General features: G+C 39.0%; 1 protein-coding gene across 3 annotated transcripts in view; it reads right to left on the reverse strand.

Annotated features, from left to right (window-relative positions):
• Positions 1-15002, reverse strand: part of SAR1B (secretion associated Ras related GTPase 1B) — a 28171-nt gene extending 13169 nt beyond the window's left edge. Inside the window, exons 1-5 of one of the 3 annotated variants that reach the window (XM_081231124.1) lie at positions 14912-14981; positions 5754-5886; positions 5203-5317; positions 4549-4624; positions 106-225 (exon numbers count right to left, since the gene is read on the reverse strand). In XM_081231124.1, the coding sequence (XP_081087250.1) occupies positions 106-225; positions 4549-4606 (178 nt within the window). In that variant the 5' untranslated portion in view covers positions 4607-4624; positions 5203-5317; positions 5754-5886; positions 14912-14981. Of the gene's footprint in view, positions 1-105; positions 226-4548; positions 4625-5202; positions 5318-5753; positions 5887-14911 lie in introns of all 3 variants that reach the window. The other 2 variants (XM_081231123.1, XM_081231125.1) reach the window with 2 other exon arrangements.
• Positions 15003-16416: the final 1414 nt, after the last annotated feature.

Consider the following 16416-nt stretch of genomic DNA (forward strand, 5'->3'; position numbering starts at 1 on the left):
TGATCATAATTTATCCACCAAAAAACCAAACAAAACCTTTTGGTTAGGGCCTATGAATTGGTATCACTTGATCAAGTAATATATTGTATGGGAGAATATACTTACTGGGATGTAACGTTGGGACATGTTGTCCAAGTCTATCATCTTTTAGCATGTGTAGCAATGTTGTTTTTCCCGCATTATCCAATCCAAGAAATACCAATTTACCAGTTTTCTTATATAATCCTGCAGAATAAGAGCTATGATTAGTCAAAGTGATATCTGACATAGACTACACAAATAAAATGACTTTAAATAAAAGTATAATATAATATTCACAATTTAGTTATTTAGATACTTTTCCTAAATACACCAGATTTTTGATAAAGAAACACTTATTAACCTTGTGAACTTTTTTTTTTTTTTTTTTTTGCGGTATGCGGGCCTCTCACTGTTGAGGCCTCTCCCGTTGCAGAGCACAGGCTCCGGACGCGCAGGCTCAGCAGCCATGGCTCACGGGCCCAGCCGCTCCGCGGCATGTGGGATCCTCCCGGACCGGGGCACGAACTGGTGTCCCCCGCATCGGCAGGCGGACTCTCAACCACTGCGCCACCAGGGAAGCCCTGAACTCTTAATATTTTATAAATTGGCCTGAAAAAAGCTTGGATATCTAACCTATTTTTAGTTTTGAAGAGCTATTTTAAATCTATTATGATTTGGGAAGTCAAATCATTATAAAACTAAACTTTGCCCCAATCAATAAATGTACGTGTGACCTAAACTTATCTCGCAATGCCAAAATGCCAATTCCCTTGACAATTTATCTTAAATCCTCTTTTATTTTATTTTAGTCTATCCCTTGACAAATATCTGTGTCCTCTACTAGAGAAACACTCATAAAATACTTGACATTATGTATTTATGAAGCTAGACCAAAAGAATAATTAAAGAGTATTTTTCCACAGATAAAAATAAATTAACATTTTTGACAATAAAAATTACAGTGAGTTTTTTTTTTCAGTAAAAAAGTTTAGTTCGGGCTTCCCTGGTGACGCAGTGGTTGAGAGTCCGCCTGCCGATGCAGGGGACACGGGTTCGTGCCCCGGTCCGGGAAGATCCCACATGCCGCGGAGCGGCTGGGCCCGTGAGCCATGTCCGCTGAGCCTGCGTGTCCGGAGCCTGTGCTCCGCAACAGGAGAGGCCACAACAGTGAGAGGCCCGCGTACCACAAAAAAAAAAAAGTTTAGTTCACTGTCAAATTTCCCTGAGAATAAGGTTAAACTATTGACATGACTGCATAACACTAAGCAACAACAAAAATATCCAAGCACATTATTTTAAATATATCAATCAAGCATTGATAGATAAAGTGATAAACAGATAAATACAGCATTGACCAATTTACAGTAGACTGGCATTTACTGCAAAATTCTATATTGAGCTACATATATATATGTGTGTGTGTGTGTGTGTGTATTTTAAAGACTTTTCTTAGAGCACTTTTAGGTTTACAACAAAACTGAAAGGAACGTACAGAGATTTCCCTATACCTCTCTCCCCACACATACATATCCTCCCCCAAGAGGACAAAAGTTTAATGACACATATTCAACAGTATACAGAGTATTTTCACTGCCGTAAAAAGTCCTCTGTGCTCTGCCTATACATCCCATCCCACCCAAGGCCCAGCAACCACTTATCTTTTTATTGTCTCCATATTTTTGCCTCTTCTAGAATGTCATGTAGTTGGAATCACTCAGTATGTAGCCTTTTCAGATTGGTTTCTTTCACTCAGTAATATGCATTTTAGTTTCTTCCATGTATTTTCATGGCTTGATAGTCCATTTCTTTTTAGTGCTGAATAATATTCCACTGTCTGGCTATACCATAGTTTATCCATTCACCCACTGAGGACATCTTGGTTGCTTCCAAGTTTTGGCAGTTATGACTAAAGCTGCCTCAAACACCTGTGTGCAGGTTTTCAGGTGGACGTAGGTTTTCAGGTGGATGTAAGTTTTCAACTCCTTTTGCTAAATACCAAGGAGCACAATTGCTGGATTGAATGGTAAGAGTATGTTTACTTTTATAAGAAACCAACAAACTGTCTTCCGAAGTGGCTGAACCATTTTTCATTCCCACCAGCAATGAATGAGTTTCTGTTGTTTCACATCCTCACCAGTATTTGGTGTTGTCAGCATCTGGATTTGGGGCATTCTACTAGGTGTGTAGTGGTATTGAACTTTATTTTTCGTGTCTTTAATTGTCTAATACCCATGGAATTACATGAGGACAGGGAATGCAGCAGCAGCTCAAAAAATACTTAATCAATAAATGAAATTTTTAAGACATTAGGCAATTACAGATTCAGGCCATCCATTTTCTAATAAGTTCATGCCAAAATAACATCTAGTTCTTTACCCACATTTAAGTTTAAGAAGTAAATTATTTAAGTCCTAATCTTTTGATCACATATTGACCAACAATTCTAGTCCTAAAGACTGTTTTCCATATTTACTTGAGCTGGGATACTACATCTCTCCTTTAATTATAAATCTGACTAATAATCTCCTTAAACATTTCTATTTCTTAAAAGGTTTCTACATAGACTGTTTCTAACCAATGCACTCAATCTTACCACCCTTTTTTTTTTTAATATTTAATTTTATTTATTTTTGGCTGCGTTGGGTCTTTGTTGCTGTGCACGGGCTTTCTCTAGTTGTGGTGAGCAGGAGCTACTCTTCGTTGCAGCGCGTGGGCTTCTCATTGCGGTAGCTTCTCGTGTTGTGGAGCACGGGATCTAGAGCACAGGCTCAGTAGTTGTGGCACGTGGGCTCAGTAGTTGTGGCGCATGGGTTTAGTTGCTCCACGGCACGTGAGATCCTCCCGGACTAGGGATCAAACCCGCGTCTGCTGTATTGGCAGGAAGATTCCTATCCACTGTGCCACCAGGGAAGTCCCTACCACCCTAACTTTTAAATAGTAAAAGTGTACAGGATAATATACTAAAGGGGGACAACTACGGCATTTAGTCTTTAAACTGAGTTGGATTAAATTCTTATTTTGTGGTAGGCACTGTTAAGCACCTGCATACATTATTTCACTTAATCCTCAACTCTGTGAAGTAGCAGTATTATTCTCTTTTTTACAGAGGGGAAATGAAGACTCAGAGTTAACTTGCTCAAATGCCGAAGTCAGATCTGAGATCTGAACCTATGTTTGACCCCAAAGCTTTGGTTCATTTTCATTTCTCTATACTGCTTCCTAAAGTTAGCACTATTAACCTTCTTGTTCCTGATTGTGATGCAATCTATTTTGCCTTTTCAACATAATTCAGCATAGATTCATTGTTTTATAAACTGAGATATAGATTCCAACATGTTATAACCCAAAGCCCCAGCAAAATAAAGTTTAAAAGCCTCTATTTCTGACCCACTTCTTGCAAATATGTGACAAAATATTTCAGTCTGATAAAAAGATTTAAGAATTCTCTTGGAGGTAGTATAGAGAGATCTGACATTTGACCTGTAGTAGAGCAACAGTATAAAATAATGTGAGGAATTATATTTTTAAAAAGAAAAAAAAACACTCTGGGTTTTTAAAAATTTGCAATTAACGTTCAACTAAGAAATAAAAATATACTGACAAAATTTGATCTTACATTTTTATCCTTTTAATATATAGTAGTCAAACAAAATTTATATTTCCCAATCAAAATTTATTTCCTCAGTCAAGATTATGTTTGTGGAGAAAGAAATATTTATATAGGAGATATCATTCCATAAGTATGGTTGTGGCCAATTTAGAACTATGTTGACCACTCTGTAATTACATGAAACGCTTCTCTTTCTGCCAGTTTACAAGATGATGGTTATAAGGAGACTAAACTTAGGACAAAATTTGAAAATAGGAGACTAGAAATATTTTCATTAATTATTACAATAATAAAATTGTATATATCCCACATAAAAGTTAATCAAAAGCCTGGTTCAGGGAAAAAAAAAAAGCCTGTTTCACTGAAAAATGTGACAAGTCAAGGGTGTCAATAAAAGAATGGGAAGCAAAGATTTTTCCTATCTTTAAAATCTATAGAGAGAGGAAAATCACTAGTCAGAATTGCTGGGTAATCAAGACTTATTTAGTAGGATATAAAATGCCATTTATAATATATGAGGTGCTTTATGGAACATGCACTTTTATAATAATAATAAAAAAAGAAACAATGCATTGGATTCCTGTGAGGATTACATGAGGTAAAGCATGTAAAGCTCTTGTGCAAACTGGCTAATAAATGGTAGCTATTCCTGTTAATAATATGCTTATCAACAACCTTAAAAGATAGGAATTATTATTATTTTACAGATAAGGAAATTAAGGCTAAAGTGGAGAAAACAGTTTGTCTAAGATTACTTTGGAACAGGTATAATGAGTAATTGAACATGTCTGTATGATTCCAGAGCCCACATTTGTAACTACTGGGTTACATACAAAGAGGCTCTGTACAAATAAAAGACACTTTTATATAAGTAGGATTAAATGGGATAACAAAAGAGAACAAAGGGCCAACATTACCTAAAAACTGTAGCACACTGCTGAAACCACTGTAAATCCAGTCAAATATGAAGGACATAGCCAAATCTTACAGGGTCTGGAAAAAAAAGTGTTTTGAATTTAGTAGTTAACATTAAACACCAGCAACATTAAACATCAACTGTGAGTAAATAATCCTACAACCTTACTACAAAGAATTAAACACTCTTTTCCATGCCAGTCTAACCTGATCTATACTGATAAATAAAAAACAAAATCATTAAAATACCAGGTAGAGACCATTCTTTGCCCCTCAAAGTAGCAAACATGAAAAAATTATAACAGTCAAGACGAGAAAAAATGTGGTAAAGGAAGCATTATCAGTGGCAGTATAAACTGGTACAAATCTTTTTCAAAACCAATTTGACAATAATGTATCTGTTGATACCATTTGACCCAAGAATTCTACTTTTAGAAATTGTCCTAAATATGGAAAAGCTTATGTATAAAGATGTTCATCAAAGTGTTCCATAAGAAAATTTTTAGAAATAATCTATGTTCAATAGTAAATTAAATATAATATCTATGGCATATGAAATATTTACCAAAACCTTGGAGTGGGGGACGGGAGAGAAGGGAGAAAAGAGGAGAAGAAAGGAAATTGATCATGAAATAAGTTTCCGAGTCTGATTTTACCTATGTGGAGTAAAAACCCTTTTTCTTTTTCTTTTGTTCTTTTGTAGCAGTTGGTACCAGATAGTAAATTTCTGGGTTTGTTATCTTTCTGCATTTTCAAATTTTAATCATGTTACTAAATGTAAAAAAAAAAAAAAAAGATTAAATCACAGTAGAAAATACAGAGCATAGTTCAATTCAGCATTTACTTGACATGTACTTGATAAACTAATATAGCTAATATGGAAAATAAGAGAAAAAAAGCCTCTTTAGAAAAAAAAATCACTTACACAAAAATATGCTTTCAGATCAACAAAGTTCATTTTCTAGAGCTGAACAAAAAATCCAGGCCCAAAACTTGGGCCAAGTCCAAAAAGTTTGAAGGGTTGTGCTATCTTTGATATTCTTCAGACTAAGTATGACACACAACACTGCTTTCTATAACTGCCTCTCCCTCCGGTGGGCTGCCAAGCTGGACACAGATGGGCCCACCAAACTCAATATTCCTAGAGGGTAAGATGTTGAGAGCACATCACCTTAAGAGTCAGAAACAGAGAAAAGAGACAGCCTACCTCCAGTCTGTACAAGGCCTAGCAGTGTTTACTAGGAAATCCCCTGGATCCTGGCAATAGATTCTCCCCTCTTCTATTAACTTCTTACTTGAATTAGCGTAAGCAGAATTTTGTTCTTGCAATCAGCTGATTCCTGATTAAGACAGAGTGACTGGCAAACTATGAATAGTTTCATTTGTCAGTATCACAAGAATGAGAACTACAACAGCAAAATAAATATATAAGAATCTATTATCTTCGAAGTTTTCATTTTACTCAAGTTGAAAATTACACCTCCTTCTACTATTATCATTTTAGGTCATATAGAAATTGAAACTAAAAGTCAGAGAAAATATATACAGGTGGCTTGTCTCTTCTGAAGATTCTGAGGTATATGCTTTTCAAAGGGAATCATAATAATTTTCACTGTAGAGAATCAAATAAAGCAGTGGTGTGTTGAGATATTTAATTTAATGTATATTTACCTAGTTCATATTACACCCAAAGTCCGGAGCTAGACATCATGGGGAATACAAATATTGATGACAAACGTGGCTCTTTCTCTCAAAAAGATTATAGAGTGATAAATTAGCTACACAAATGCAATGAAACTGAAAAATGTTAAAACTGAATAGGATATTTTCTAAAATGGTAACAACTCACCCTATAGAGTTTCAAGACTCATTCAAACACAAGGGAAAAAAAATGCCCATACTGTAAATCCTAAGCTACTAGGGGAGTAATGATCATAAGAGCAAAAAACAAAATAATAAAAATAAATAACAGAGATATGAGGTATTTATGTGCATACCAACAGAAAGAGGTATGGTATGCTCACAAATGCACTTTATATTTTGTATGAAAAAAGAGAAAACCAGTCCTGCTTGTCTCTACATCCGAAGTCCTATTTCCATAGTTCTATGGTGATACCAGGGTACAGCTAAGGAAAGGTTTCTTAGATGGTGTTTAGCCTGAATGGGTACAGCAAAAAGTCGGGAATTGTTAGGTAATATGACTGGGGTTAGGGGACCGCAAACTTAGAGTAAAAAATCAACGGGTGCTAATTAGTGATGCAGAAGCCAGATTGATAAACAAATCTGAGACTAAATTTAGACATTAGGTCTTCATGCCTGCTACTTTTAATATATGAACATAAGAAACGATGCTGAATCCGCCTTTCAATTTAATAAAACAAAGCAAAACAAACAAACAAAAAATATCAGCTACCATTTATTGAACCACTACGAGCATTATGGTCTAGAGGTTAAGAGCAGGAGCTCTGGTGCTAGGACTTTACTGTCTACTTTAGGTAAGTTACTTCACTTTCCTCATCTGTAAAATGGGGATAACAATATTACCTGAGATGATTATTGTGAAGATTAATTACTAGACGCAAAGCATTTAGTATTTCGCATGGAGGAAGCATTTAATTTTAGCTGCTGTTATTATTATTTCTTCTACTGCATGGCCCACAGTACTAGACACTTTACAGATATCACCACTAAATACCCCAACAATCTTTCAGAGTACATATATTATTGTTCTCATTTTACAGAAGAAGCTGAATTTACAGTAAGTAAAACTCAACTATTAATGATATAGGCACAACTAAGTTTCAAACATGAGTTGAACTTCCCCGTCCATCCCCTTTCCCTTACATTGCATTGGCTCTCTAAAGCTTTATAACAATAGTTTTAAAGGTTTAAATTTATTTAAGTCATTACATACCATTTTTTAATAACGCCAGCTCATGACTCTGACATGTAATTCCTTCCTCTCCCAAACATCCCACACCCAGTCATTCCTTAGTTCTATCAATTTCTGCACTGAAGTCTCAAGCTTTCTTTGATTCTCACAGGAGCCACCTCGTCAAGAGCCTTATTGTCACTTTCCAAAACTACCATCTTACCATCAAAATGTGTTTCTACTCATCTGTACATGCCCTCCAGAGTAGCTTCCCCAAAGTGTCATCTTGGACTTGTTGCATAGACAGGGTGACTATAACCCCCAGTTTGCTGGGGATAGTCTCAGCAAAGTTATTTCAGTGTAATTATTAACGGAGCTTCCTCTCACTCTCAAAAGGGTCCTGATTTAGGTTAAATTATATGGCCACTCTATGCTTGTGGATGCAGAGTCACTGGAGGTTTGTGAGCTGAGAAATGATACAATCAAACTCCTAGGCCAGTATTCCACATTCCACTCTTAGCTACCTTTCCAAGTTTAATACCTATTACTTCCCTACTTGTAGCTTTCCCCAGACCAAAGTAAACTGCTTGCCATTCACCACTGGTGACCTGGACTTTACTACCTTAAAACCTCTGCTCATTATCCTTCCCAGCATCAGAATGTTCTCCCACTATCTCTGCCTAAAGTCTCCTTGCCTCCAGCACCAGCCAAATGCTATGAAAGAAATTAATTCTCACTTGAGGGACAGATATAGATGGAAGAACCAAAAGAACCCAGGAAGGGTAAAAGAACTAGAAGAGAGAGGCAAGGAAAGAAGTTAGCCACATTAAATGCAGAGATGTCACAGCTAGCTTTGGTGACAAGGAGACAACAGTTGACAGCATGAGTAGCCTGCAGTGGAGTGGTAGTACAGGAGAGCCTATGGCCGGTACTTAAAGCACAGCAGAGCTGTGTGACCTTGAACAAGTTAAAATCTCTCAGGGTGTTTTAAGAGCAAATGAGATACAATGCACAAAGTAAGTATCAATATTTAAAACCTGGCTTCTGTCATTATTGAGAAGAGAATGGGACAGGAGGTTAACGGGTGAAGGCAGTGAGGAAATTCTTTCATTCTTTTTTTTTTCTTTTCTTTTTTTTTTTTTTTGTGGTACGCGGGCCTTTTGTTGTGGCCTCTCCCGTTGCGGAGCACAGGCTCCGGACGTGCAGGCTCAGTGGCCATGGCTCACGGGCCCAGCCGCTCCGCGGCATGTGGGATCTTCCCAGACCGGGGCCCGTGTTCTCTGCATCGGCAGGCGGACCCTCAACCACTGCGCCACCAGGGAAGCCCTAGGAAATTCTTCTTTCAAAAAGTTTGAAATGGGATGAGGGAAATGAGATTTTCTTCTTAAGGAAGGGTGAGGCTTGAGAATGTTGATAAATTGAAAGGAAGGAGCTAGCGGCAAGGAAGAGGTTAAAGATGAGAAAGAGAAGGAATTAACCAAAAGGGTCAAAGTCTCAAGAGGAGCCTGGGCAGAGAGCACACTCCTTCTCTAAGATGAGAAGGAAGGAAGGCCAGGAAAGATGAAGAAGGGGTGTAACTACTGAGCCCGCGAGCCACAACTACTGAAGCCCGCGCGCCTGGATCCCGTGCTCCGCAACAAGAGAAGCCACTGCAATGAGAAGCCTGCACACCGCAACAAAGAGTAGCCCCCGCTTGCCGCAACTAGAGAAAGCCTGCACAGCAACGAAAACCCAACACAGCCAAAAATAAATTAAAAAAAAAAAAAAGAATAGCTACTGTGGGGAAAAGATCAAGTTAAAAGATTGCTAAAAAGAGCCAGGGACTTCCCTGGTGGCGCAGTGGTTAAGAATCTGCCTGCCAATGCAGGAGACGCGGGTTTGAGCCCTGGTCTGGGAAGATCCCACATGCTGCGAAGCAACTAAGCCCGTGCGCCACAGCTACTGAGCCTGCGCTCTAAAGCCCATGAGCCACAACTACTGAGCCCACATGCCACAACTACTGAAGCCCGTGTGCCTAGAACCCGTGCTCCCCAACAAGAGAAGCCACCGCAAGGAGAAGCCTGCACACCACAATGAAGAGTAGCCCTCGCTCACCACAACTAGAGAAAGCCCGCGCGCAGCAATGAAGACCCAATGCAGCCAAAAATAAATAAATTAAAAATAAATTAAAAAAATAAATGTAAAAAGAGCCAGTTGCTAGGGTTGAAAAACATTCACAGCAGTACCAATCTGTACTGATTTCTATCCCTCACCCCCCAACACCAAGCAATGCTTAGCTTTGGAGAACAAGGAGCGAATGGGGTTTAGGGACTTCCAGAACAGCAAAAGAAAAAAAGACAGGGGAGCAGGAATTTGACAGTACTAGCAACAGGGACTGAAGTAATCTGATCAGAAGTTCAGGCTGAGTGGATAAGGTATAAACGCAGATAGCGCATGGAATGGGGTGGGGATCAAAGGCAGGCTCCTCGCAGAATAGAAATGGAAGAATAGAGGAAGAGTCTTTAGCTAAACAGCAGGTGTAGATGTCGTAAAAGGGTGCGAGAAGTGAAAGGTGGGTCAGAAATTATGCCTGCACAGTGGAGGAAAATGGGTTCAGAATTCAAGAAAGGATTGGGTCTGGGTGGTGGCCAGCTCCAAGGCCTGGCTCTGGCATGGGCAGCTGAAGAGAATTAGAGGTGAAGGATTCAGGAAGCTGGGCTATTCCACACTGACAAGCAGTGGAATCATCTAGAAGACTGGAGGGCAGCGTTTTAGAAAGCAAGACTGTGACTCAAGTGGCAAAATCCTTACTGAAGATGACTGTTGGTAGATGAGAGCCACGAGGACTCAGGGAGGGTAGAGTGGGTAAGCCATATGCAGGTAAATGGATTTTTTGCATAAGGATGGTACCAATTTGCTTTTGTATAATTTGTCCCAAGATAACGAATTTAATAACATAAATGGGGAAACTCTTCTTTAGAAATTAATGAGATATTTACATTTCTATAAAGTCACGGTTTCTGAGATCCTTAAACAGAAACTCCTTAAGCTAGGAGTCATTAGTCATTTTAAAGTAGAGGGAGTGAAGTAAGTCAGAAAGAGAAAAACAAATACTGTATGCTAACATATATACATGGAATCTAAAAAAAATTTTTTTTTAAGTTCTGATGAAGCTAGGGGCAGGACAGGAATAAAGATGCCAACATAGAGAATGGACTTGAGGACGGTGCGGGGGGCAGGGTAAGCTGGGACAAAGTGAGAGAGTGTTATAGACATATATACACTACCAAATGGAAAACCCGTAGCTAGTGGGAAGCAGCTGCATAGCACAGGGAGATCAGCTTGGTGCTTTGTGTCCACCTAGAGGGGTGGGATAGGGAGGGTGGGAGGGAGATGCAAGAGGGAGGGGATATGGGGATATATGTATATGTATAGCTGATTCACTTTGTTATACAGCAGAGACTAACACACCATTGCAAAGCAATTATACTCCAATAAAGATGTTAAAAAAATAAAATAAAGTAGAGGTAAAAATGCCAACTAAGAATAAAAGTTACTTAGCCACAAACAGATACCTGAGCCCTGAGAACAGGTTACACAACACCACGAATACACTATTAAGACATGTGAAAAGCAAAGGTCAAGAACACGGAAACATATACACGTCAGCAGATTTATTTATTGCATGAACACCAAACAGGAAAAGTCGCTAAGCAGATTAGAAAAGTGATCTACTCAAGTAACATGAAAATCAGTGCAAAGGGTGTAATGGAACAGAAATTCTCAGATTACAAATAACTTCTGAAAGCCTTGCCCCATTAAACTCATTAGGACAATTCCATTTATATGAAATGTCCAGAATAGGCAAGTTTTTAGAGTAATTAGTGGTTGTCAGATTGGGGGTAAGGTGAAATGGGGAGTGGCTGCTAATAAGTACTGGGTTTCTTTTGGGGTTGATGAAAATGTTCTGGAGTTACTGGTTATGGTTGCACAACATGATAAACTAAAAAAACACTGAATTGTACACTTATAAAGGTAAGAAGTGTATGTACAAGTACCCTTTATGGGTATGTACTCTCTCTCAATAAAGTTATTATTAAAAAATAAAGAAAATTAGATGTTGAAAATTTACATGGACTTTTAATATTTATAACTAATATAAGTAATTTAGCAAAATTATTTAGGTATGAACTTTTTTTTTTTTTTTTTTTTGCGGTACGCGGGCCTCTCACTGTTGTGGCCTCTCCCGTTGCGGAGCACAGGCTCCGGACACGCAGGCTCAGCGGCCATGGCTCACGGGCCTAGCTGCTCCGCGGCATGTGGGATCTTCCTGGCCCAGGGCATGAACCCGTGTCCCCCTGCATCGGCAGGCGGACTCCCAACCACTGCACCACCAGGGAAGCCCTAGTTATGAACTTTTAAAAAATATACATAAGGGAAAAAAATACACATAAGATGACAAGATATAAATACTCCAAAAAGTAGTGCTGGTAGAAAATAAAAAATATTCTAAGGAGGTAAATCCTATTCAGAATAGAATTCTGGAATCAATACATTAATAACTTAGGGAAGCAAAGCATGGTAGAGCTGTGATAAAATGGATGGAGTGCCTGTCCTAGAATTTTAAAAACCTAAACTGAATGTGCATCTTTTTTTTTTTTTTTGGCCACGCCATGCGGCAAGCGGAACTTCCCCCACCAGGGATGGAACCTGTGACCCCTGCAGTGGAAGCTTGGAGTCTTAACCACTGGACCACCAGGTAAGTCCTGAATGTGCATCTTTCGAAATACCATAATTTCATTCTGGGAAAGCCAGTCTTTCTGAGTGCCAGTTTGCTTCTCCATATAAGGGAAATACCACCTGCCTCACAGAACGTTAAGAATGATTAACTATGATAATGTACATGAAAACACTTTGAATACTACCCCATATAAGGTGGTATTAATTCTTTCAAACTAAGTTAATTAAAATTCAAAGCACAAAACTTTAAATGCCAATTTTCAAGTTAACTTCAATATTAACAACTATTAATATGAAAAAGTTTTTTTTCATATTGTTCTGATTTTACTTTAAATATTAATAGCACCATCACTGTCACCAGAAAAGACATTAGAAGAGTTTCCTTCAAATCCAGGTAAGGAAATTTCACTAGGAGAGATTAATCACAATTTTCTACACAATTTTGTCAGGCTTATGATTAAAATATGTACAAATTCCGTAAGATCAGTATACTATCTGTAAACCAATTTAGGAACTATACATACCTCTTTCTCAGATTCAAACAGTACTAGAAACACAAAGGCCAAACTCTGCTTGACCATGTTTTGTAGAATTTCAGCAAGGCCCTATGCCTTTCAGTCGTCCCTTGGTGTCCTAGAGGATTGGTTCCAGGCCCCTACACCCCATCCTCAAGTCCCTTATATAAAATGTCATAGTATTTACATATAATCCGTGTACATCCTCTAGTATACTTTAAATGATCTCTCAATTACAATATCTAATACAATGTAAATAATAAGCAAATAGTTGTAAATACAATGTAAATGCCATGTAAATAGTCGCCAGCACTTGGCAAATTCAAGTTTTGCTTTTTCAAACTTTCTGGAATTTTTTCCCCCAAATATTTTCCATCCGTGGTTGAATCCTTAGAGTGGAACCCGTGGATATGGAGGGCCAACTCTGCTAAAAGTATGGACAGTGACAATGTTGAATGTTTTAAGACAATGTTACTTTATAAATACTCACCCCTAAAATTGTTAAATTTTCTTTTTACAACCTTTATTGAAACGGTGATGCAAATAAAAAAACTCTAGAAAACATTTTAGGATTGAATGTATAGCAATTATAATAATGGAACTAAAAACTAAACCTTTTAGTTCGTGTAATGAACAGAAAGTACATAATCAATTTTCCTTTAAGGGAACGTGATGCTCGATTGAAATAAGGTTAAATCTATGACAAATATAAATAGGATTTTTTAAGAGGAAAGGAAAAAAACCTCTATATTAAAAAAGTTGCGCACCTAAGTACTGAACTTGCCTATAATGAATTAAGAAAAAAAAAACTGACATAAGCAATGACAAATTCAATCATTAAAATACTTTTAACTCAAATTGTTCTAAAAGCTATATACAAGGAAGAGAAACTTTTCAATACCATGATTTGAAAATTATTTGCTTAGTAATGTTTTGCAGAAAAATAATTTAAATGAGTTTCAGCCAAGTGTACTTAAAGAAGAGGGTGGAGAAGTAATGAATCATTACTACAGAATTCTGATTTATAAGCTTCAAATGATGTGGCAGTGATTTTCCTTTCTGATAGCCTACTCTTTGGTCTCAATTCTTGCTTGAAGTGCAAGGCAGAGGAAGGTTAAAATGTACCCTACTCAAACTGTTAATCTGCATAATTAATGACAATGCTTCTTTAGTATTTCTAAAATGAAGGCAACACCTTCCTCTTCTGCAAACTCAGAAAACACCAATGAACTATCCTAAAGTTTTTAAAGTTCAAAATATTTTGGTGACGAACGCAAGCCCACTAAAACAACGTTTGATATACACATTGCTTTGAAATATCAGTACCACTAATTATTGATAAAATGTAAACCTTCCTGTATTCCTCATGTGTAAAATAGAGATTATACTATTACTTCCTCATTGGATTACTGTGTGCATAGCTAGTGCCTTACACATAGTAGAAAACAAATGTTCCTTTCCTTCTTTCATTTGCTTCATTTAGACTTACTCTAATTCGTATTCTAACACTTAACACTGAACCCGGGACATTCTTCAGTGTGAGACACAGTGGTAGTATAGATCTTGATATATCAATAAAAACGTGCAACTAATATTAGGTTTAGTTTTTCAAATTAAAAGGATTTCTTCACCTTATTTTGCCCCATGTACCTAACACCTTAAATTCCTGACAACTTTGGTTTTTTTGGTCAACAATGTCAGTTTTCGCTGTTGTCAAAATCAATTTCTATCTTGTTGGAAACTCTTGAAATAATCCCTAAATCATTGCAGTTTTCCCCCAACAGTGTATCTTTTTCCCACTCAACTGGGACTTGGACTATGGGAAGACGTTAACCACTAGTGGGAAAGGAAGTTCGATTTGTCCCCACACTAAGTGGGAGAGCTGAGAACAACACGCCGCGTCACAGCCTCTTGAGCTGTCAATGATCCCGCCGCCTTCACCTTACTCGGTGAGGAAACTGAGGCCGAGGGGAAGGAAGGGCTTGCCTGCAGTTCAGAGTCATCTCGTTCATTCCTGAAATAACCCACCGTTTGACAGCAGCGGTGTCCTATCCGGATGACCGTCTGAGAGGCCCCGCGAAGCACGAAAGGAGCCCGTCCTCTTTCCCGCCTCCAGATTCCAGGGCAGAAAACAGGAGCCCCTTCCTCGCCCGGCTACATTCAGGGACATTGGGTGGGCCCAGGCCCGAAAGGCGCTCCTTCCCCGGGGCCCACAGCTGCCGCCCGCCGGTTCTCCGGGGAGGAGAGGCCGCCACTTACCTGCGATCGGAGAGAACACAATTCCTTGCTTAGCGTCGACCCTACTCACTCCGACACCGAACTGCAAAGCGCGATGGCTGCCGCGGCCCTAGTTCGCGCTAGCTCCTTCCGGGCCGGTGGGTGCTTCTCTCCCGAAGGTTCGCAGGACAGCAGCGCCGCACGCCTCTAGTTCCGCCTCCTGGCGGTTCCGCGAGCAGTCCCACCGCTGAATGCTCCCAGAACTGGGGCCTGCTCCCCATACACGCCTGAAGGGGCTGCACGGGCTGCAGGCCTAGGCAGAGAAGGTAACAACGCTTCCTAGCTTGGGGAGATTATACGTGACATGCTTTTCTGAAAAAATACATTTTCAAAGTACACCTGTTTCTTGAGTTCAATAAGTAATTTACAAAATGTAACTATGTAACTATGAGCTTTAAACAAGACTGTCTTGACCCCGGCCGTTCTTTGCTCATGGATGTTATTTTTCTTAAATGTATTCAAATGGGAATACTTGGGTGCCTTGAATGAAAGTGTGATGATAGCGCTTCCAAGATTGCTCTTAAGCCTAGGATTCTAGGTGATGCGGACAGAACAAGGAGGTGTTTGGGGACTGAAGCAGAGTTATTCGATAGATTCCCAACAAAGCCTGTAACTGGCTCAGCTGGATCTCCCCCTCTTCTGTTCCAGCCTCAGGAAATGCCTTACTCCATTGGTCCTCCCTTTGCACTTGTCATTCTTTCTGCCAGAACTGCTTCCCCAGATCTCTCCTCTCCACCCAGCTAACTCCTACACACTCTTCAGGTCTCAGCACAGATAGCTCTCTCATCAAAGCCTCCCTCTCAGACTTGGTTAAGCCCTCTATTTCAGGTTTCCCCAGCAACTGTACAATTTACCTTATCATTGAAGTTATCTTGCTTATAATTTTACAATGAAATATGTATGATTATTTATCTATAGCCTCCCCCAACAGGCATTCTAGAAACTTCCTTAGGTCAAGAACCATATCTGCCTTTCCCCTCTTGAACCCATTTTCAGTGCTTGGCATACCATAGGTACTTAATACATATGAGCAAGTGATTCATTCATAATATGAAGGACTCCTAGCTACATTTTTGTCCTCAAGGGGTTAAAGAATTTCCCTGGAGTCCATTGGTCTGAGCTGGAGGAGCCTGCTGTTCCAGTCTGGGTTCACCTCTATTCTCCTTTCCACTCACCTAGTCTTAAATTCAGTTTGGTTTAATAAATACTTTTAAGTAGCTTGAGGCCCTTCACCAGGCTCCTCAAGATTACTCCACAGCTCTTTTCCTGGATTGCCTTTCTTTCCTGATATCCCTGGCATTTTAGTGAGCCTTTAGATAGAAATCTAAATTATGATTCCTGCTAACTTCAGCAACAGATTGTAAATCAACTAGGAATGGGGGAATGACAATAAGCAAGACAGTCTCTTTCCTCCAGGGCCTTTCGGTTTGGTGGGGAGATGTGTTTGTTCACAACTAACTATTAAAAAAGGTAGGAGGAGGGCTTCC

The sequence above is a fragment of the Mesoplodon bidens genome, assembly GCF_964165515.1.
Source record: "Mesoplodon bidens genome assembly, chromosome: 4".
NCBI lineage: Eukaryota > Metazoa > Chordata > Mammalia > Artiodactyla > Ziphiidae > Mesoplodon > Mesoplodon bidens.